General features: G+C 35.1%; 1 protein-coding gene and 1 non-coding gene across 2 annotated transcripts in view; one reads left to right on the top strand and one right to left on the bottom strand.

Annotated features, from left to right (window-relative positions):
• The window catches only part of PPA2 (inorganic pyrophosphatase 2), an 88,210-nt gene that overhangs the window by 45,476 nt on the left and 18,607 nt on the right, over positions 1–24,127 (top strand). Inside the window, exons 8-9 of the mRNA XM_060654507.3 lie at positions 20,556–20,683; positions 23,753–23,838. Of these exons, the coding sequence (XP_060510490.1) occupies positions 20,556–20,683; positions 23,753–23,838 (214 nt within the window). The remainder of the gene's footprint in view (positions 1–20,555; positions 20,684–23,752; positions 23,839–24,127) is intronic.
• Positions 19,468–19,571, bottom strand: LOC132693442 (U6 spliceosomal RNA). The gene has a single exon (XR_009616824.1). It is a non-coding gene; the product is annotated as a U6 spliceosomal RNA (small nuclear RNA).

Here is a 24,127-nt window from a genome sequence, read left to right as displayed (position 1 = left end):
AACGAATGAGTGGGTCAACCAGGCAATTAGAGAAGAAATTAAAACATATATGGAAACAAACGAAAATGAAAATACAACAATCCAAACGCTCTGGGATGCAGCGAAGGCAGTCCTGAGAGGAAAATACATTGCAATCCAGGCCTATCTCAAGAAACAAGAAAAATCCCAAATACAAAATCTAACAGCACACCTAAAGGAAATAGAAGCAGAACAGCAAAGGCAGCCTAAACCCAGCAGAAGAAGAGAAATCATAAAGATCAGAGCAGAAATAAACAATATAGAATCTAAAAAAACTGTAGAGCAGATCAACGAAACCAAGAGTTGGTTTTTTGAAAAAATAAACAAAATTGACAAACCTCTAGCCAGGCTTCTCAAAAAGAAAAGGGAGATGACCCAAATAGATAAAATCATGAATGAAAATGGAATGATTACAACCAATCCCTCAGAGATACAAACAATTATCAGGGAATACTATGAAAAATTATATGCCAGCAAATTGGACAACCTGGAAGAAATGGACAAATTTCTAAACACCCACACTCTTCCAAAACTCAATCAGGAGGAAATAGAAAGCTTGAACAGACCCATAACCAGCGAAGAAATTGAATCGGTTATCAAAAATCTCCCAACAAATAAGAGTCCAGGACCAGATGGCTTCCCAGGGGAGTTCTACCAGACATTTAAAGCAGAGATAATACCTATCCTTCTCAAGCTATTCCAAGAAATAGAAAGGGAAGGAAAACTTCCAGACTCATTCTATGAAGCCAGTATTACTTTGATTCCTAAACCAGACAGAGACCCAGTAAAAAAAGAGAACTACAGGCCAATATCCCTGATGAATATGGATGCAAAAATTCTTAATAAGATACTAGCAAATCGAATTCAACAGCATATAAAAAGAATTATTCACCATGATCAAGTGGGATTCATTCCTGGGATGCAGGGCTGGTTCAACATTCGCAAATCGATCAACGTGATACATCACATTAACAAAAAAAAAGAGAAGAACCATATGATCCTGTCAATCGATGCAGAAAAGGCCTTTGACAAAATCCAGCACCCTTTCTTAATAAAAACCCTTGAGAAAGTCGGGATAGAAGGAACATACTTAAAGATCATAAAGGCCATTTATGAAAAGCCCACAGCTAACATCATCCTCAACGGGGAAAAACTGAGAGCTTTTTCCCTGAGATCAGGAACACGACAGGGATGCCCACTGTCACCGCTCTTGTTTAACATAGTGCTGGAAGTTCTAGCATCAGCAATCAGACAACAAAAGGAAATCAAAGGCATCAAAATTGGCAAAGATGAAGTCAAGCTTTCGCTTTTTGCAGATGACATGATATTATACATGGAAAATCCGATAGACTCCACCAAAAGTCTGCTAGAACTGATACATGAATTCAGCAAAGTTGCAGGATACAAAATCAATGTGCAGAAATCAGTTGCATTCTTATACACTAACAATGAAGCAACAGAAAGACAAATGAAGAAACTGATCCCATTCACAATTGCACCAAGAAGCATAAAATACCTAGGAATAAATCTAACCAAAGATGTAAAAGATCTGTATGCTGAAAACTATAGAAAGCTTATGCAGGTAATTGAAGAAGATATAAAGAAATGGAAAGACATTCCCTGCTCATGGATTGGAAGAATAAATATTGTCAAAATGTCAATACTACCCAAAGCTATCTACACATTCAATGCAATCCCAATCAAAATTGCACCAGCATTCTTCTCGAAACTAGAACAAGCAATCCTAAAATTCATATGGAACCACAAAAGGCCCCGAATAGCCAAAGTAATTTTGAAGAAGAAGACCAAAGCAGGAGGCATCACAATCCCAGACTTTAGCCTCTACTACAAAGCTGTCATCATCAAGACAGCATGGTATTGGCATAAAAACAGACACATAGACCAATGGAATAGAATAGAAACCCCAGAACTAGACCCACAAACGTATGGCCAACTCATCTTTGACAAAGCAGGAAAGAACATCCAATGGAAAAAAGACAGTCTCTTTAACAAATGGTGCTGGGAGAACTGGACAGCAACATGCAGAAGGTTGAAACTAGACCACTTTCTCACACCATTCACAAAAATAAACTCAAAATGGATAAAGGACCTGAATGTGAGACAGGAAACCATCAAAACCTTAGAGGAGAAAGCAGGAAAAGACCTCTCTGACCTCAGCCGTAGCAATCTCTTACTCGGCACATCCCCAAAGGCAAGGGAATTAAAAGCAAAAGTGAATTACTGGGACCTTATGAAGATAAAAAGCTTCTGCACAGCAAAGGAAACAACCAACAAAACTAAAAGGCAACCAATGGAATGGGAAAAGATATTTGCAAATGACACATCAGACAAAGGGCTAGTATCCAAAATCTATAAAGAGCTCATCAAACTCCACACCAGAAAAACAAATAACCCAGTGAAGAAATGGGCAGAAAACATGAATAGACACTTCTCTAAAGAAGACATCCGGATGGCCAACAGGCACATGAAAAGATGTTCAACGTCGCTCCTTATCAGGGAAATACAAATCAAAACCACACTCAGATACCACCTCACGCCAGTCAGAGTGGCCAAAATGAAGAAATCAGGAGACTATAGATGCTGGAGAGGATGTGGAGAAACAGGAACCCTCTTGCACTGTTGGTGGGAATGCAAATTGGTGCAGCCGCTCTGGAAAGCAGTGTGGAGGTTCCTCAGAAAATTAAAAATAGACCTACCCTATGACCCAGCAATAGCACTGCTAGGAATTTATCCAAGGGATACAGGAGTACTGATGCATAGGGGCACCTGTACCCCAATGTTTATAGCGGCACTCTCAACAATAGCCAAATTATGGAAAGAGCCTAAATGTCCATCAACTGATGAATGGATAAAGAAATTGTGGTTTATATACACAATGGAATACTACGTGGCAATGAGAAAAAATGAAATATGGCCTTTTGTAGCAACATGGATGGAACTGGAGAGTGTGATGCTAAGTGAAATAAGCCATACAGAGAAAGACAGATACCATATGGTTTCACTCTTATGTGGATCCTGAGAAACATAACAGAAACCCATGGGGGAGGGGAGGAAAAAAAAAAAAAAAAAAAAAGAGGTTAGAGTGGGAGAGAGCCAAAGCATTAGAGACTGTTAAAAACTGAGAACAAACTGAGGGTTGATGGGGGGTGGGAGGGAGGGCAGGGTGGGAGGGAGGGCAGGGTGGGTGATGGGTATTGAGGAGGGCACCTTTTGGGATGAGCACTGGGTGTTGTATGGAAACCAATTTGACAGTAAATTTCATATATTAAAAAATAAAAAAAAATAAATAAATAAAAAAAAAAAAGAAAGGAAAGGATCTGATAAGGTGAAGTACAAATAACCTCAGAGGCAAAACTAAAACCTAAAACTACAATTAAAAATGAGGCTTTAGTTCATAACTATATATATTTCTTGTCTGTCTTTTATTTTGTCCTGGGTTTCTTTAGTATATTTCTCATATATATGTATGTAAGAGAAGCAAAATACACTGTTAAACATTCTTTAATGCATTAACTGCTCCTCAAATGAGAACTGATAAAATAATGGTGCAACAGCCAGTCAAAACAAATCATGTAACTAACTGATTGGTGATATGACATACTGAAGTTATGAATCTCTGCTAAGGGATGCCCCCTATACACTGGAGAGGCTGAGTGCCTGAATGAAACTATGTGTTAGGTGGAATAAACTATTCTTTAGCCCAGTTCTGTTCCAGAAGTGATTTAACTTTGTGAACTCTCATCATATGCCAAGCACTTGTACCTGTTCTAGTACATATTATTATTCTTAATTTAAAAGGTGCTCTAGGGATTTAAATAATTTGCTCAAGTTTGCACATCCATCACATAGTAGAACTATGATTTGAACTCATTTCTGTCTGATTATAAAGTCCATTGTCTATCTATAATATCGTACTAAGCAGTTAATACTTGATTGTAGTAATTCGTGGTTTTTGTAACTAGCAGTATTACTGAAACAAGATTACATAAGGCTAATAAGTACCTCATGTTTCTCTTGAGTTTGCTAAGGGTTAGAATGAAAAGTTCTCTTTCTTTACTTTAATTCTATTTGTTTCCTGAATGGAGATGACTTTGCACTTTGGCATCTTCTAAATTCTTTTTGTGTATGTTTGTACAAAAAGACACACCGGAAGGAATACTGAAGCTTATTTAGGTTGGGTGACATCAGACCAGAATAATTACAAGAACTTGTTGAGTACTATTGACATATTTTGCTCTGAAATGATGTGCTGACATTGTGTTTTGTATTTATTTCCTGAATGAGTAAGGAATATGGGGGGAAATGGATATTATTTACTTTAAGGATATTTGCATATTGTTCACTCTGGGTAGTACCTTAAGTAATCATATATGTAGATTTTGTAGAGTAAGTTATTCTATAGTTTTAAGAGTTTGAAATGTTTTATTCTTAATTCCTTTTGCCTTCACCTTATTGTGATATATTCTACGTATCTGTATTGAATTTTCTTTTCTCTCTTCTTTTTATAGTGACCCAAGAAAAAAATAGATACAGGCACAAAGGCTGAAGAAATCATAGTAGAACTTTTTTAAATTATAAATCATGGAATACTAGATGACTCTATGTGGCAGAGTCATAATAATTATTAATTAATTATTTTAAATTTAAGCTCAAGTTTTTATTTATACTTGTTGTATCTCTCAAACATGATCCAGCTGTTCTCTCAACTATTTCAGACAAAAGACAGATTTTGTTGTCCTGCTGCTTGAGCAAATGTTAATTGACAGAAATCATTCTTTTTTTTTTTTTTTAAGTTTTATTTATTTATTAGAGAGAAAGAGAAGCGGGGGGAAGGGACATAGAGAATCCCAAGTAGGCTCCACATGGTCAGCATGGAGCCCGATGTGGTGCTCGAACCCATGAACTAGAGATCATGACCTGATCCAAAACCAAGAGTTGGATGCTCAACCAACTGAGCCACTCAGGTGCCCCTGACAGAAGTCATTCTTAATTTTACTTTTTTTTCTTCATTATTTAGCCTGGTGTGTTTGTTGTTTGTGTTTTCATTACCACCTACTAAAATGGGGCATTAGAGGGGATGAGAACTGAGAGATGCTCCGTAATTGCAGGGGTGGAAAACTTCCTAAATTTGTGAAGGAATTTAAAAAAAAAAAAACAAAACAAAAACAGTTCATATGATTTGATTATGATATTTAATAGTCTTCTATTATAATAATTTATCTTCTCAAGGTACCTACTGTGTAGTTCAGTAAGAGCCTAAGTATTGTAAGCATGTGGCTTATTTTATATGTTCCAGATTAAAAATTGACCTTTGGCAGGAGAGAGGAGACCTTACAAACAAATAAAGGAATCAATTTCTTGATTTCTAGATTAGATGAAATACCTATTATAACAACTTGTGATTTTATTTCAGTAAGATAAAAATGTGTATTTGGACCCATATGATTAAATAAATATTAGCTAACAGATAATCAAGTTTGTTGCTGTTCTCTCTCTACATCTTTGAAAATTAACAATATTTAATCATAAATTAAGCAACATTTAAACATTTCATTATGTGTCCCTTCCACATCTAACCTTCCAGAATCACAAACACAGTGTTTTGGATGGCATTTTTAATTATAAAAATAATCATATGCTTGGAAATAAAAACTCAGAAATGTAAAAATACAAAATAAAAAGTACAATTCTCCTTCCCACTTCTCACGCCAGTCTGACTTCTCGTATCTTCTTCCTTGTATGTTTTTAGTTCCCCTGCACAGTCGCTTCTCTACTCAAGCATTGTATTTCTTAATTTTGTCTTTCCTTTTGACTCAAGTTGCTGCTTCAAAAACTTAGGAATTTAATTTCTTATACATTTTTAAATTATGTTACTGTATTTCTTCTTCAATTATGTTAATAACTCTAATTATTATACTTTGGGCATTATTTATCACTTCATTACTTTTGAACAATAAATTGTGGTTGCCCAGTACAAAACCAGGACATGGAAGTTTCTGCACTACTTCTCTGTCCTTTTCAGACCAGTTTCTCTGGCCTGTACAGTAGCTCCACAGTGGCTAATTTTATCATATTTGAATTCTGTTCTTTAACTGTTTTTCATATTTTGTCTCTTGAGTCTGAAAATTGAAAAATAACAAATAACATTCATAGTGTTTATGTGAATAATACTATTATTCACCTCCTTTATCATATTAATTATAGACACAAGAGAATAGCTTGCTGCACAGCAATCATCACGGGGTTTCTTTTCATTGCCCTGGGTTAATAGTTCTGTTTTTTCTTAGATTCTTTCATGTCCTCTTTTTTGTTTTCATTGTTGGCTGGTGTACATTTTCCAAAAATTTTTACATGAAGTGGTTGGGAGATTGATTCTGAGTCCATACATGTCAGAAAGGTCTTTTTGGGGGTCACTTTCTACTTAAATAACTTTAAAATACCTAATGCAATAACTTAAAAAAATTACTGTGTATAAGTTGGGATTTTATCACAAAGGAGTAAGTGATTTTATAACTTGTAAATAAAGTGTAAATATTTATTGTAAAATATATAACTTGTAAATAAAGTGTAAATATTTGTTGTCTTTACTTCTTGGAATTTTTATTAGATCAATAGGAAGAAAGGTTAAAATCATGTAGGGGAAGGGATAGCTATCTATAATTTTTATCAATTCGGTAGTTTTCTGAGGATGTGTGTAATACAGAAATTTATAAAGAAATTTTTGTCATTTTCAGTGTTGTTTAGACATTTAAAAAATAATCCCTCATTAATTTCCACTACCTTAAGAAAAAAGAAGCTGTTTTTTGACATGATCAGTACCTATGTTTTCTTTTTTGAAAAAAAGAAGTCTGGTTTAATTTACTGACAGTATGTTCTTCTTTATTTCCATACATATTTTTAAAATTTTTTGGAGAATTATTACAATTCTACAAGGAGGTTTTAGGGTTGTTGTATTACGAAATCACTTCTTTGATCCAGATGAACATATGTGCAGACTGTAATGACCTGTTCTAATATTTTGTAGTTTTAACTTTGACATGACTGAACTAAAACTAGCCATTGCATCAGAGAATGTATTTCAGTTAGAAACTGTGATTGCTGGCTGTATTTCTGTAATTTTAATCTTATTATTTAAATCTTCCAGTTTTTTCTTCTGAAACAGAAATAGCCATGGTGAAACTCCAAAAAGAAAAGTCTAAATAACATTTAAAAACAAATTTCTTGTGTTCCCTGGTAGAAAATCAGTCACTTTGGCTGGCTCATTAACACCTGGAGAGCACTAAGACCTTTTAATACCCTGTAATTAGGTTCCAGGCTCTAATGCTCTTAATGGTACCTTAATGGCCTGAAAGAGTTAATAAGACTCCCAGGGCTCCTAAATTGTTACTAGAGAATGCCTTGGCCATTAGGGATAATAGTGCTTGGTTATGAAATAACCAAGTTCAGAGCTTTTTAAGAAAATTGAAATACGAGGGCATGTGTAATTTCTCCTTGGGTTAAATTAACCACCTTCTATAATGTAGAGCTTCACATACTCACCAGACAGATGTTTGAACCTCTTCAGAATGCCAGTGATGCCTGAGGACCTTATGTCAGGTGAAGTAACCTCATAGGAGGTAATTTAGGCCTACAAGCTACTTCAACTTGCAGACTGTTAAAGATTTTTTTGTTTGATCTTTAAATAAATGAAAACAATTGTCTGTTCTATTTTTAAACTGTTGCTTATGCAGTGATTTTGCAGTTTTTAAAAACAAAAAATTAGAAAACAAAAATTGAAATCAGAACAATTATATTGGTTTAGATACATTCTGGGATGAATAAATTACATGAGTAAAAAGGGAATTATTGAAAATGAGGACTTTTGGGGACTTTTTCAAAGGCCAGCACTGTACTGATCTTAGAAGTATCAGAATTTATCTGTATTTCATATATGTAGAATTTCAGCTTACTTTTAGAGAAATTTAAAAGTCATATAAAACTGTATAGTTCTTCAATGTCTTTCAAGGCAGTTATAAACATGTGAAAACCAAATCTCTTTGACTCAAATTTTCATTTGCTGAATGGACACCTAGTGTCCATACAATTATGATCTTAAAAATAAGGAAATTTACATGGTGTTTGATTTCCTTACTTTTTAAAACACAATTTAATACTGTTATTTAGGGAGAAAAAAATAGAGAATAGCATAGAAATCTTAAAGGAAAATATGTGTGTTATCCTTTAGAACCAGCGAGAATAGAGTTCAGTTTGCTTTTCTGTGCACGGGCTCGTTGGCCCGGAAGGGGGCTGGTATATCATCACTGTCATCCTAAATGCTCTCACATTTCTGTAATAACTACTGCATGTTTAGTAATTATGCTGAGTGTTTCTTTTGGAATATCTGTTTAGCTTATTTACATAAGCTCAGGCAAAATGTGATAGTGTCTCCCCTACCTTTTTTTCAGATTAAGGAACTGAGGCACTGGGGAGGGGGGATTCTTGGTTAGTAACTTGTCTAAAGTCATACATGGAGCCACTGGAATCCAGTTGGTCTCCAGAGCCTGTGCTGTTCACTGCATCCCACCACTCCTCTGAAAAATACTGGGGTAGTTGAATGTATCTGTGGCCTTGGACAGTGTTACTTTCTGGGAGTGCTGACCCTTTGCTCTTAAATAATGTAGGCATCAGTGAGTTAATTATGATTAGAGGTCCCAGTAAAAGGATGGTTTTTTTGATCTTCATTCCTTTGATTTCACTAATAGGTACTTCAATAGGCATGGGTGTGTAGGGATGGGGTGTGGGAAGAGGTAGTTTGAGGAACAGGGACAAATTGAGTAAAATGTACTATAATTAAGAATAGAATTACATCACTGGGAATATTTTGCTTCTTTTTTAAACCTTGACCTCTTCCAGTGTTTTTTAGGTTTCAGTGATACTCTTGTGGTATGGTGAAGGGTACGGGAGGCCTAAATTCTAAAATCCTCTCTTGTGTTTGTTAGTTGGCTGACCTTGGGAAAGTCTTATAAGCTCTGGAAGCTTTACTGTCCCCAACTCTAAAGGTGCAGAATTTATCCTCTAATCGGTAAATGATCCCTAGCATTTTTCCCATCTCATAAATTTTGGTTGTTCTAGGAAATATTTTTATTTTTGCTTTAAATGTTTATTTATTTTGAGAGAGAATGAGAGGAAGGAGCAAAGAGAGAGAGGGAGAGATAATTCCAAGCAGGCTCCACACTGTCAGTGCAGAGCCTGATGCGGGGTTTAACCTTACAAATCTGAGATCATGTCATGTGATCACGTCCTGAGCAGAAACCAAGCCAGACTCTTAACCGACCGAGCCACCCAGGTGCCCCGGAAATATTTTTAATTCATTATTTTCAGCTTTCCTTTAAAGTGGAAAGACCTAAATAAATTGTCTTCAAAGATAGTGCTGAAGGAAACACAGTTTAATTAAAGGATTACGAAGTAGATTTCTTGGGGACATGGCACATTTTTAAGTTTTCTAGGGTAGCTCTTAGATGATGGAGCTGGAACTTCATTGGAGGTCTGTCTGTCTGACCCCAAACCTGAGTTTTTAGCCATTCTGTTAAATGCTTCCAGTTAAGATCAGGTTAGAAACATTATTTGAATTTCTGCTGTGTTTAAGGCACCCGAATGATTTTCACTTTACTGGTCATAAAGTTTCTTGTGAAATGGCAATGAATATTTGTATTTTGGGGGAAGAAAATCTACCAAGGTCTTTTCCAGGAGGTTTTTCTGATACAATACAAATAGGCCTCTGTGTAGAATTACCTTGTTTGGTATTTCTTATTTTGTTGTGTGTTAATTTCCATTATTTTTCATGATATTAATGTATATTTTTAGTACAGGTGTTGATAAGAGTAGAATTAGTAGAAAAGGGTAATGGAGAAGGAAAGGTCAATAAAATGAGGGTTACTAAGTTCATCAGACTGTGTACTATGAAGCATGGATGTGCAGACCAGTGTGGAAAACAAAATCTTTTAGAGATCTGAGTAAACTGAAAGTATTCAAACTATTAATTCTGAGCTAGAGCCTCTATTTGTGATGCAGAAAATATAATGAGTGTTGTGGAATGGAGCTGTTGTTTCTTGTGAATGCTTGTAAGATATCGTTAAAAACGTTATGTTCTTGCTTCCCACAGATTTTGTTTGAGGCCCGTTGTGCACATATTTAGCTCTGTGAGAGCAGCAGCTATAGTGCTGGAGTGAGAGCTTTGTGCATTATTTCCTTTGGTTAAATCCCATAGAATTGGAAACTCTTTTTTTTTTTTTACCTTTTCCTTTTTCTTTTTGCCGCCTTTGGACAAAATTTCAAGCATGTGGCCATTTTCTAGTATCTTCTTCCTTTTAAATAATATGAGCAAAGAGATACGGCATTACATTTATGCTACTGGTTTTTATCTAAAAATAAAAACAAAAAATCCACAGCTGATGATATGCTACCCTCCCTTTGTGTTGTAGCCTGGTGGAAATAATCCAGATAACAACAGCATTTTAATTTTTTTCTACAGATTACTAAGAAGATCTTGTTATATTCTATGTTAGGTTCGTGTCTAAGTTTTTAATACTAATTTTTCCATTACAATAGCTTATTTTAGAGGGAGAAAATATTTATACTTAAAATTCTGGAGTTTTTCAACAACTGCTATTCTGTTTCTTTAGAGTCGTGTGTACATTTCTGTTATGTGTACATATCTATTCTTTGCATAATGCTTTGGAGATTCCTGCATATTGTGTGTAATCAGTATGCTTTGTTTCATTTGATTGCTGAATAGTGTTCCGTTGTATAGATAACACCACAGTTTATTGATGTACTGAATGAAAATTTGGGTTTCCTTCCAGTCGCGCTGATACAAATAAAGTTGCTGTGAACAGTTATATACAAGTTCTTGTGTGAACATAGGTTTTCATTTCTCTTAGGGATATATCTAGGAATAGGGTTACTGGGTCAGATGGTAATTGTATGCTTAATATCATGAGAACCTGTGACACTGTTTACCAAAGTGGCTGTGTCACTTTGCACTTCCACCCGCAGTTGTAGGAGAGAGCCTGTTGCTCCCAGAACCTCCATCCATTCTTTGTGCTTTTGTTTCGTATTGTCTTAAATAATAAAATGTCTTCTAAAGAAATTACGAGAAGTGGGGCACCTGGGTGGCTCAGTCGGTTAAGCATCCGACTTCAGCTCAGGTCATGATCTCACAGTCCGTGAGTTCGAGCCCCGCGTGGGGCTCTATGCTGACAGCTCAGAGCCTGGAGCCTGCTTGGGATTCTGTGTCTTCCTCTCTCTCTGCTCCTCCCCTGCTCATGCTCGCTCTCTCTCTCTCTCTCTCTCTTTCTGTCAAAAATAAATAAAAACATTAAAAAAATTTTTTTTAAAGAAATTAGGAGAAGCGTGCGCGCACACACGTATTCATTTACATTTACCCACATATTTGCCTTGTCCATACCCATATATTTTATTACAGAAAACAGAAACAGAAGATCTGTAGTTGCCATTTGGTGTCCTTTACCTTCAACTTGAATGCTTTAGCATTTTTTTATAGCTTATTATTTTTTAAAAATTTTTAGAGAGAGAGAGACAGAGGGAGAGAATTTTAAGGAGGCTCTGTGCTGAGCCCCAATGCGGGGCTCAGTCCCACAACCCTGGGATCATGACCTGAGCCAAAATCAAGACCTCAACCAACTAAGCCACCCAGGCTCCCCGACTTCAGCATTTTTTTGCAGTGTAGTTCTGCTGGTGATGAATTCTCTCCATTTCATTGATCTGATATTGTCTTTTCTGACCTGTTTTTTGGAAGTGTAGTTTCACTGGATATAGAATTTTGAGTTAAAGGGATCTTTACAAAGATGTTCCATTTTCTTTTGGTCTCCACTGTTTCTGAAGAGAAGTCAGCAGTTAATGTGTTGTTACCCAGAGTATATGTTGTTTTTCTCAGACTATTTTAAAGATTTTCTCATTTTTGATTTTCAGCAATTTTTCTCTGATATACTAAGTAGTATCCTTTCTTTTATATTTATCCTGCTTAGAATATACTGAACTTTGTAGACCTGTACGTTCATGTTTTTACACATTTGCATAATTATTTGCCATTTTTTTTCATCCCATTCTCTCTCACCTTCCTTTTGAGACTCCTAATACATATTTTTAACCACTTTTTATTATCTCACAGTTCACTAAAGCTCTCTTTATGTCTTTTCAGTCTTTATCCCTTATTGTTCTTCAGACAGGATAATTTCTGTTGTTTTAATTTCTACTTCTGTGATTTTTTTTTTTTTTTGCCATATCCAAATGCTGCTATTAAACCCATCTGACTTTTCATTTACTTCCTCATTTGGTTCTTTTGTTCTGATAGTTTTGTAGGCTTTTTTTTTCTTCCTTAACTGAGATTTCCACATGTTCATGAATCATAACCATATTTTTTAAAAGTCCTTGAACATATTTGTAACAACTACTTTAAAACCCTCATTTGCATGGGTTGTCTCAGGATTGATTTCTGTTGGCTGTTTTTCCTCTTGATTAGGAGTCTCAGAAATATTCTAGTATGTGCAATAAATCATATGGCCATCTTGCTTTTGCCTAACAGGCATTTTTGTCCCATATTGAGTCTACAGGGTGCTTATCTTGTTTTTGAGTATTTTTGGTTTTCTCTTTTTATGTTCTTTATCTTGGTGTAGGTTAACCTGTATGTTGAAACATGAAATCAGTGCTTATCTTTGACCGAGGTTTCTGTTTTCTGTGAAGAGAAATGCTTCATAAAGTTGGGCATTGTTTTTAATTATTGATAATTTGGTTAATGTACTTGAATTGAGTGAGTCTCATTTCAGAAATAAAGGAATTTTATTTATGTATTTGCTTCCTTTCTGTTCCAAATGTGTTTAAAAAATGGTTATTTAAGTTTAATTTAAACACAATAGAAGTGAAAACGCTTTATGAGAACTAGAAAGAAAGGTAAATGCATTTGTCATAAAAAATTAATTACAGGGGCGCCTGGGTGGCTCAGTCGGTTGAGCGTCCGACTTTAGCTCAGGTCACGATTTCGCGGTCCGTGAGTTCGAGCCCCGCGTCGGGCTCTGGGCTGATGGCTCGGAGCCTGCTTCCGATTCTGTGTCTCCCTCTCTCTCTGCCCCTCCCCCGTTCATGCTTTGTCTCTCTTTGTCTCAAAAATAAATAAACGTTAGAAAAAAATTAAAAAGAAATAAAAAAGAAATAAAAAAAAGAAATTAATTACAAATACATTTGAGGCCCCATCTTTACCATAAGAATAGATGTGTTTATAGAAAACTGTTAGGATTAAGTATGCATGTGTATGTGTGTGCATGTATATCCACATCCCTTTCGTGTTATTTTTAGTGCATTTTATATTGTGTATATCTGTGCCTGGCTGCATTGATTTCTCAGTAGAGTCATACACATTAAACATAAAATAACTGTCAGTATTAATTTAAGAATGTTCAGTAATTTTCTAAATTATTAATTCATGTTTATTTATTTATTTTTGAGAGATGAAAGCATGTAAGGACCTAGGTTTGCCTGTGAATATAACTTTGTCTACATTCCATGGAAAAGGTTTTAGGGGAGTGGAGGGATGACAATTAATATTTCTTAAGAATGATCCCTTATTTTTATTAAATGATTTTTAATATATTGCTTTATTTAATCCTTACAACAGCTTAGATTTTCTACATTTTATGGAAGAAAATATACAAAATAATGTCCTTTCCCAAGGTGATGCAGTATATGAATTCCAAAACTGGAATTTGAACTTAGTGCTGATTCCAAATGGGATGTTTTTCCTAATTTACCTAATTTCTTCTTATAAATTTTGAGTGTTCTTATTTTCATTGTTCTCTGAATATTCTTAGAGTTTTTATTTTCTTTTGGACCAAAAAGTTTTTCGTTAAATAAATAACAAAAGAGTATATTTTTCTTTTTTTTTTCAATATTCTATTTTTAATTATACAAAAAGTTGAAGGGACTGGGTATGGTTCTTTCTTGGAAGGCAAGAGAGTTATTTAAAATGTTTTATTGTTAATCTGTAGATTTATTGTATTTGCTTACCAAGTGTGTTGTCATAATTTTCTCATGCTTAAAATTTCTTGATATTTTGTTTGTTTTTAATTCACAATCATTTTTTAGGCCCATTAGTGCTTTAATGTATCTCTAGATTAAAAAGATCTCATACCTTAGGTATTTCTTTTTCATTCTTGATGGGCGGTATGTATAAAATGAACCTTACCAGTTTGAGTTTTCACCTCTTTTATATCATTTATTTCTGAAGTCTGGGTAAAATAGAAGTGACTAGAATCTCCCCCTGCTGTAAGAGTGTATCTTTAATTAAAAAAGAACAGGAGAAACTTTAATTCACAAACCACTTTCTTTTTCTTTTTTGCTTAATAGATCACAATTTGTGACATTCTTTTAGGTTTTAAAAACAAATGAATTGGTTTATATGGAGAAGAAACCTAATTACATGGAAGGTATACCACTGTCTCCGATGAAGGAAAAGCTAAGTCACAAAGATTGCTTTTACAAAATGTAAAGTGTTATTATGATCCTCTAATGTTTACAGAGATGGAATGATAGGCTTTGACTAAGATATTTTTAGATTAATTTCTTTGCTTTTGTAAATTCCTAAATCAAAATTAGTCAAGGAAAACTAAATTAAACTGGAGAGTACTAGATTTGGAGAAGCCAAATTGAACTTTAAAATTTGTCATTATATTTTATCATTATTCTCTGTTTTTCCTTAAAGCTAATATTTAATAAAGAAATTATAAATTTTCTAGTGAATTTATATAGAACTATGATTGTTTATAAATTTTATATCTCCAGTTTTAACATAAAAATTCTCTTAAGGAAACTCGATTTAATCTTTTCTAATTAAATTTTCAAGTTTGGAAACCACTTTGTTATAAAGTAAATAATGGCTGTACACTATTAGTCGGCCATTTGACACCTTTTTATGAAACTTAAAAAAAAAATTACAGTGATAAATATTTAGGTGACTGCTTAATTGATTGTACTATAATTTAAATTGTTACTTAATATTGCCAGCTATTCCTTTTTCATTCTTTGATACTTTAAATTTTATATAGGTCTGATCTTTACTGGGTTTTGTTTTTAACTTTTTTCTTTGGTAATTCCTTTTAGTTCTGCTTTCTAAAAATATCCAAAATTGACCATTTGTCACTACCTCCATACAGCTACCATTTATCTTGGCCCTCATTGTATTTCATCTACAAAGACTGGATTTCCTGACTCCACTTCTTCCTTTATGATCTTTTCCCTACACAGCAGAAAGAGCAATCTTCCTAATCTGTACTGTTTGGTCCAGAACCCTCTAATGGCTTCTTATCTCAAAGTAAAAGGATGGCCCTTAGAGTCCCTTGTGACTGGCCTGTGGCTGCTTGCTTCTCTAATCTCATCTCCTAACATTCTTTCTTCACTCTGCTCTAAACACAGGGCTTTCTTACTGTCTTCCTTAACCATTTTAAGCACAATCATACCTCAGATTATTGGCACTTCCTATCTTCTTCCCAGGACTTCTCCTCTTCTAAATATTTGAATGAGTTGCTCCCACACTTCATCCCAGAATTTACTAAAACTTGGGGTGCCTGGGTGGCTCAATCAGTTAAGCATCCTTCTCTTGATTTGCGCTCAGGTCATGATCTCACAGTTGTGAGATCGAGCCCTGCATTGGGCTCCACAGTGAGCATGGAGCCTGGTTGGGGTTTTCTCTCCCTCTCTCTCTGCCTCTGTCCCTGCTTGTGTTCTCTCTCTCTCTCTCTCTCAAAATAAGTAAACAAACATTAAAAAAATAACAATTTACTAAAGTTTTATCAGAGGCTGTCCCTGACCTTTCATATCTAAAATCCTCTTTCCTCACTATGCAGAGCAATCTACATGCATAATTGTAGATTTGTATGGTTTTTTTTCCTCATCTTTAACTATTTTTTTTTACTCAGGCCTAATTTGACAGCAGATATGTTTAGCAAACTGTTTTATTGAATTCTTTCAAAACATTGAAGTCAGTTTTATAGAAATAATTTTTTTATACTGGTAAAATCATTGCCTTATATAATATTTTATAAATCTCATAATTACAACCACCGATACGGTTGGCATAAGTGCTTTGGGAATAAACATACCTGATTCATGATAAAGCTAAAACTTAACTGGTAGAAGCAAAGTGTGGACTTCTTTCCAGAGTTTTCTGCCAGACTCAACATACAGACCACTATGGACAGCAGTTAAAATATTTTACGGAAGTGGAAAGTCTTTGTTAATCATTCAGGGAGTTGATACGGTAGATCTGTTTTTTAAAAGAGCTTGATTTGTAGTTAAAAACAAACTGAAATAAATTAATTGACTATATAATAGAACTCTTTTAGATTATTCTGATTTTATTGTTGGGTTAGTTCATCTTGAAAATACACTGTGGGGCACCTGGGTGGCTCTGTTGGTTAAGTGTTTGACTCTTCTTGGTTTTGACTTACGTCATGAACTCAGGTTCCTGACTTCAGGCCTGGTGTAGGGCTTCTCGCTATCAGGGATTCTTGCTCTCTGCCCCTCCCCCACTCACGTGCACCTGCGTGCATGTGCTCTCTCGCTCAAATAAATAAATATTAAAAGAAAATGCATTGTATAACTATAGTAGAAACTTCCATAAGAAGTTAATTACAAGAATGGGTATAAATCATTACTAGAGAATTCCTTTTCTTAATATATATTCTAAAAAATATATATCTAATGAAAATGGAATCTGGAAATGGAGAATAGTAATGGTTATACAATATTGTGGATGTACTTAATGCCACTGAATTGTACATTAAACGGCAAGTTTTACCTTATGTATATTTTACCACAATAAAGGAAAACTAAAGGAGCACCTGGGTGGCTCAGTCAGTTGAGCCTCCGACTTTGGCTCAGGTCATGATCTCACGGTTTGTGGGTTGGAGACCTGCATAGGGCTCTGTGCAACAGCTCAGAGCCTGGAGCTTGCTTCCAATTCTGTGTCTCCATGTCTCTCTGTCCTTCCCTCCCCCCTCCCTGCCGTCTCTCTCTCAAAAATAAATAAACATTAAAAAAATTAAAAAAAAAGAAAACTAAAAAATACATCTACACTTTCATTCATTCATTCATTCATTTATTTACTTATTTGATACATTTCAAATTTTTATTTAGAGTCTAGTTAACATATATGGTAAAATTGGTTTCAGGAATTGAATTTAGTGATTCATCACTTACATATAACACGAAGTACTCATCACAAGTGTCCCCCTTAATATCCATCACCCAGGGGTGCCTGGGTGGCTCAGTCGGTTAGGCTTCCGACTTCTGCTCAGGTCATGATCTCGTGGTTTGTGCGTTCAAGCCCCGCATCGGGCTCTTTGCTGACAGCTTGGAGCCTGGAGCCTGCTTCAGATTCTGTGTCTCCCTCTCTCTCCGACCCTCTTCTGTTTGCACTTTGTCTCTCAAAAATGAATAAATGTTAAAAAATTAAAAAAAAAATATCCATCACCCATTTAGCCCATCTCCCACTCATCTCCCCTCCAACAACCCTCAGTTTGTTTTCTGTTGTTAAGTTTCTCAGGGTTTGCTTCCTTTTCTTTTAATATAAATAAAACCAGTGACAATATAGCTGTACAGTATAGAAGAAAAGAATTCATGGAAGACTTGTATTTATAATATTAATTCTACCATGAATGTGTTGGATAAATTTTGGGAAATCTTGTACATTTTCTTAGTTGTAGTTTTCTTATGTTTAATATGAATATACTTACTCTTCTCAGTTTTATAAAAAACAACTGAGTTTTTTATAGACTGTAAATCAGTTTCTAGATTATAGGTGTAATTTTTCATATTTTCAGAAGAGTAATTGAATTGACTATTGGTATTGATATAAGATTTTTGGCTTGAGGTATTTGCTGTTGATAGATTTTCTGAATGTTGCTCATTTTGATTTGTGTGTGTGTGTGTGTGTGTGTGTGAGAGAGAGAGAGAGAGAGAGAGAGAGAGAGAATACAGCTTTTATTCCAGGTTCTAATTGAGAATAGAAACATTTCGCTTATGTCTGCAGAGTTTTATTGGGCGTTATTAAATTGTTGGGGTTTTTGTTATTGGTGTCTTTACCAAGTTCGCTTCATAATATCTGAAGAGAAAGCCACCTAAGCCAAGATAGATACTGGCTTCTCCTTAAGCTTTTCCTTTAAAGTCACTGAATTAAAAACATTTACCTTAAAAAAAAAAAAAAAAACAAAAAAGTCTATGCATTGGGACAGAGAATGGCAGATTTGGTAAGGTACAATGATAAAGTCATAAATCAAATTTAAGTAATAGAAAATGATTTATTTTGGACATTGATTAAATTACATTTCTGGTTATTCACCTTCAGTGAACTAAAAGATTTCCTTTCCCTTTAAGAAGACAATGCATTGGAAGAACTCAGTAGTAGTAGTTAATTTAGGAGAGATTTTGCAAAAATATAGAATGTAGGAAAATGATCAATAGAAAGCTCACTTTAGAAAGAAGCACTTTTAATTAGATAAGTAGAAAGTCAGAATTTAAAGAGGAATCAATGTGCATTAGGTGAAATAAGTATTGAGTGTTCTATTTTGGGCATGACAAAGAACTCTATGACTCAGGATACAATGTATACTACTAAAAATATCTTAATCTTTAGACTTCATTATCCTAAACATCTTACACCACTTAATAAATATGTATTTACTGTGATTAATAGAGCAGGTGTGCCCTGTGTTCAGTTTCAAGTGATTATTTGTTCCCTTAGTTACAATATTTCTGCTGTTTGTCGCAGAATTACCCTAGATAGATGTGTGGCCCATTGACGTGTTATAAAATTTTAAATTTGAATGCCTTAGGCAATATACGCAGTCTTTTGTTTGCCATGGTTTCTGCCATTTTTACATGCCTTACCACACTTACTTCACTTAAGCAAAACATCTGGCTTCTGGAGGCATATGTAACTCTTACCAAACCTTTTCAGAACAGGCAAAAGGCAGGCGTCCTGTCTACCTCATGCCTGCAAAATGCTTACTTTTCCCTATCATGCCTAGTGGTTGGGGATTCCCACAAGGTTGGATGAGCTAGTCTGAAACCAAGTGATCTTTAAATTATCCGAATGCATGGTGTCATCTTCTACTTTTAGTTATACCTTTCTAATTTCTCGAGTGCTACCATGTCATTTTATATTGTTTCCCGTAAGTCACAGTCTGGTGGTGAGTAAAGACTTCTTTCATTTAGTTATTTCCCATATTTTTTGAATTGGTATTTATTGGAACGGATACATTTCTTGGAGACCTCTTTTGGGGAGGAGTCTGTTATTAATATGGTACTGTTTCCAGTTATATTTAAATGAATATACTAAATATGCTCAGAATGTGATGGTTAAGTTTGTTTGTTTGTTTTTTAAATATAGAATGCTTCACGAATTTGTGTCACATCCTTGTGCAGGGCCCATGTTAATCTTTTCTTATCATTCCAATTTTTAAGCTGTTTTCAGTAGAACTAAAAATAAATTCTGAAAATCATTATAGAAAATGAATGTAAAAACTGAACCATCTAGATATCACTTTGTTTAAAATTGCCCTGTTTGCATTCTCTTTCATATTCTACTTTATTTTTCATCAGACTTTTCACCACTTACCTTTGTATATTCTTTATTTGTTGTCTGTTTCTTCCTATTGTATAAACTGTGAGAGAAAGGGCTTATTTCTGTTTACTGTTATATTTCACTGCTTAGAACAATGCCTGACACATAATGGGAAACTTACTGGAGCATCTGGGGGCTCAGTTGGTTAAGGGTCTGCCTCTTTATTTTGGCTCAGGTTATGATCTCACTTTTGTGAGACTGAGCCCCACGTTGGGCTCCACTCTAAGTGTGGAACCTACTGAAGATTCTCTCCTCCCTCTGCCCTTCTCCCCCGCTTGCGCTCTCTCAAAAAAACAAAACAAAACTCAGTATTTGGTGTGTGTGTGTGTGTGTGTGTGTGTGTGTGTGTGTGTGTGTGAGAAACCCTTCTCATATGACTTTAGTATGTTTTCTTCTGGGGACTGCCCTCTCTTTATCTTCCGTATTCCTTTAGCTTAATATTTCTAAAACACAGATCCTGATGTAACTTACCTTACTCTAAACTCTCCATTGCTCACAGAATGACGTCAATCCTTAAGTATATCTCACTTAATCTCACTTCATTGCTATTTGTTGTCTGTTTCCTTTAATTGGAATCTCTGAGCTCCTTGAGGAAAATAACTTTGTTGTCTTCATCTGCTTATACCCTGTACCTAACATAGCATCTGGAGGTCTTAAGAAATGTTTGTAGAATGAAGGAGTAGTGTTTTACATATGAAAGAAACCCTCAAGTCCAGAGGCGGTTTGATACATGATGATTATACTGCTAGCTAGCAACAAAGGTGGACTCCCTCAGTCCAGTGCTCTACCACTAATAGGAATGAATTTCAGTTTTTAACAAAGTATTTTGTTTCTTCACTTGCAGATATTGATGATGTTAAGAAGTACAAACCAGGTTACTTGGAAGCTACGCTTAATTGGCTCAGATTTTATAAGGTGCCAGAAGGAAAACCAGAAAACCAGTTTGCTTTTAATGGAGAATTCAGAAACAAGGTGAAGATGATAATCTTTATTTTAAAATATGCCTTGTGATACTTGTACAATACTTCTTTCACCTTTGGGGGTTTCTTATGTGAATATTTGTATATAACATGATAATGCTTTATACTGACTCGAATACTTAAGGACATTATTTTGTCAAATTTATTTTAAAGGATTTTTTTCAGGAGGTCTCTAAGTGAAGCAGTAAGTCTTGATAAATATCTGGATTCATCTCTTTATCTGTTGATATCTCCTTCATCTCAGAAAATGAAGGGTTTCCATGATCAGTCTCAGTCTGCATATTACGTATGACAAAACCACCTTCCATTTACTATTGTGGAGAGGAGAAAGTTAACTTACCATTAATGTAAATCCCAAGAGGCTTCTCTTCTAAGTGTTCATTCTACCATGACTGACTTAAGCTGTTTAACAGTTAAGAAAGCACTTAAATTATCCTACTGTAATAGAATTTTTCTGTTGGAGTACCACAAAGTTACCATGAAGTGTCTCTCATGTGATACAAATGGAGAAAATAGGCTAAGGATGTTAAGTCTAAGGCATGGAATATATTTTTTTTAAAGTTTTTACCACCATTGGGGCACCTGGGTGGCTCAGTCGGTTGAGCATCCGACTTCAGCTCCGGTCATGATCTCACACTCCGTGAGTTTGAGCCCCACGTCGGGCTTTGTGCTGACAGCTCAGAGCCTGGAGCCTGCTTCAGATTCTGTGACTCTCCCTCTCTCTGCCCCTCCGCTGCTCATGCTCTGTCTCATGAGCATAAATAAATAAAATAAATAAAGAACATTAAAAAAAATTTTTAAAAAATAAAGTTTTTACCACCATATAAATTACACACAGTACACACCAACAGTTAAGTGGATACTAATAAGTAAAACATGTTTTGCAAGTAAGGTAAGCCATGTTAATGGAAACTTACAAATTATAATAAATATCTTGTTATATAAGAATTTATTGCTTAACCTAGTATTTTTTTTTTTCAACGTTTTTTTTTTTTTTATTTATTTTTGGGACAGAGAGAGACAGAGCATGAACGGGGGAGGGGCAGAGAGAGAGGGAGACACAGAATCGGAAACAGGCTCCAGGCTCCGAGCCATCAGCCCAGAGCCTGATGCGGGGCTCGAACTCACGGACCGGACCGCGAGATCGTGACCTGGCTGAAGTCGGACGCTCAACCGACTGCGCCACCCAGGCGCCCCATAACCTAGTATTTTTTAAAAGGCACGTCGAAAGAACCCTTAACATCTTGAGGGCTTTGTCTAAGACTTATTAAATGTAGATATAAAACTATTATTTTCAATTAAATACTCTTAAAAATAAATATTTAAGATTTATAAGATAAATTAATTTTTGTCTTTTTCCTCTAAAAATATGTCATAATATGTTATAATTTGAACTTTTTATGGCTCCTTATTGCCTCAGAGTATGGTTTGGGTGGTTTTTATTTTGTTTGTTTTTGTTTTTTTGCCTGATTTTGATAAATGTTAATTCTTTTCTGAATGAAGACTAGATTATTTATAAACCTGGTTTCAGAAAATAATCATTTTTAGGCATTGCTTTTTACCACTTCTGTTTAAAATGTAGTGCCTAACTCAGGAAAATTAAGTTGCATCTCCTTAACATGTTTGAAAAGGTGACTCCTGTGCTATCTAGATTTTTCCTGCTGACTCCTTTAAGCAAGTGCTGGAAAAGTGATTCTAAATAATCATAATTACTCGAATGATTTGGTTAAAAATCTTTTCCTTGTGTTATCCTGACAACAAATTGGCTTTTTTGTACCATATGTTAAAGGGGACTCCCCATATCACCTCATTTAGCCATTCTCCTTCATGTCACATGACAGTAGACCTGAGAAAACTTTTTTTTTCTTTTTCAGAAGATTTCTCATTATTATTACATCTTGGTTCCAAAGATTCTTTAATTTCTTCATTTCTTACTGTAATATGTTTAGTTGTAATTGAAGGAGAAAATAGCTAGTAAAATTAGTTAATATCTAAGGACTCTCCTTAAGAAAAAATAGCAAGGAGAAAAAAATCAAAAGAATTTGCTGCTTTGGAATAACAGAACAAGTGTTCCTTTAGATGGTCTTGCTAGATAGATATCTAGCAAGAGGTGTGTGTGTTTCATTGGTTTTGCATTTTCGGACACCATTTAAGTTTATACTAAGAAAAAAATAATTGAAAATGTTAAGGAGGTTTACCACCTCTAGACAGTGGATGTTCTTTAGAACATGTTTATGCAGTTAGACTATAGTTTTGATGATGATGAAGTTAATAGGTGTATGGTTACCTTATAAGCAAGGGACTAGACTAAGCACTTTGCATACAACTTATTTATCCTTTCAATAGCTAGGCCTTTTGGATTAGGTGTGGCATCTTGACTTTGTAGGCCATATGGTCTTTGTCACAAGTTCTTAACCTCTGCCATTGTGGTGCTAAGGCAGTCTTAAACCACACACAGATGAATGATTGTGTTCAATAAAACTTCATTTACAGGGGCGCCTGGGTGGCGCAGTCGGTTAAGCGTCCGACTTCAGCCAGGTCACGATCTCGCGGTCCGTGAGTTCGAGCCCCGCGTCAGGCTCTGGGCTGATGGCTCGGAGCCTGGAGCCTGTTTCCGATTCTGTGTCTCCCTCTCTCTCTGACCCTCCCCGCACTCGCTCACTCGCGCATGCTCTCTCTCTCTCTCTTTCTCTCTTTCTCCCTCCCTCCTTCCCTCCCTCCTTCTCTGTCTCAGAAGTAAAGTAAACATTAAAAAAAAAAAAAACCTTCATTTATAAAAATGGTGTTTTCGTGAGCTAAATTTGGCCCATAAGCCCTAGTTTGCCAACCCTAAATTACAATATCTCTATTACCTTCCATTTATAAATGAAGAAGTTAAGACTTAGTGAAATTAAGTAACTTGCTCAAAAGTCACACAGCTGGTGAATAAGGATGCCAGTATTTATATTCAGGTTTGCTTGACTCCAGAGCTCACGTTCTTAGAAATTAGCTGTCATAGTGATAATAGTTCCATGTTAGTATGGTGATGTGATCTTTATATCTGTTTTTGGTTTGGAATTAGGCCTTTGCTCTTGAAGTTATTAAATCTACTCATGAATGTTGGAAAGCATTGCTTATGAAGAAGTGTGATGGAGGGGCTATAAATTGGTAAGGATTTGTCTTTTCTATGTAATGTTATTTTATTATTAATTGATACTAAACATCCATATAATGCTATTCAATTTGATTTTTTTAAAAAGAGAATTACAATTTTTTTTCATTTAAAGAATACTCATGAAACACCAATATCGAAAGCATTACCAAGTGCTGGGTGGACACCATGAAACTGGGAATTGACATGGCCCCTTTTCCCAAAAGATTTATAGTTTAGTGGGGGATATTGTTGAGTAAACAGGCATTTAATTATAATACATTGTGATATGTGCAAAGAGGGAAT

Source organism: Panthera onca, chromosome B1, assembly GCF_046562875.1.
Source record: "Panthera onca isolate mPanOnc1 chromosome B1, mPanOnc1 haplotype 2, whole genome shotgun sequence".
Lineage (NCBI taxonomy): Eukaryota > Metazoa > Chordata > Mammalia > Carnivora > Felidae > Panthera > Panthera onca.
This window is presented reverse-complemented; position numbering and strand designations above follow the sequence as displayed.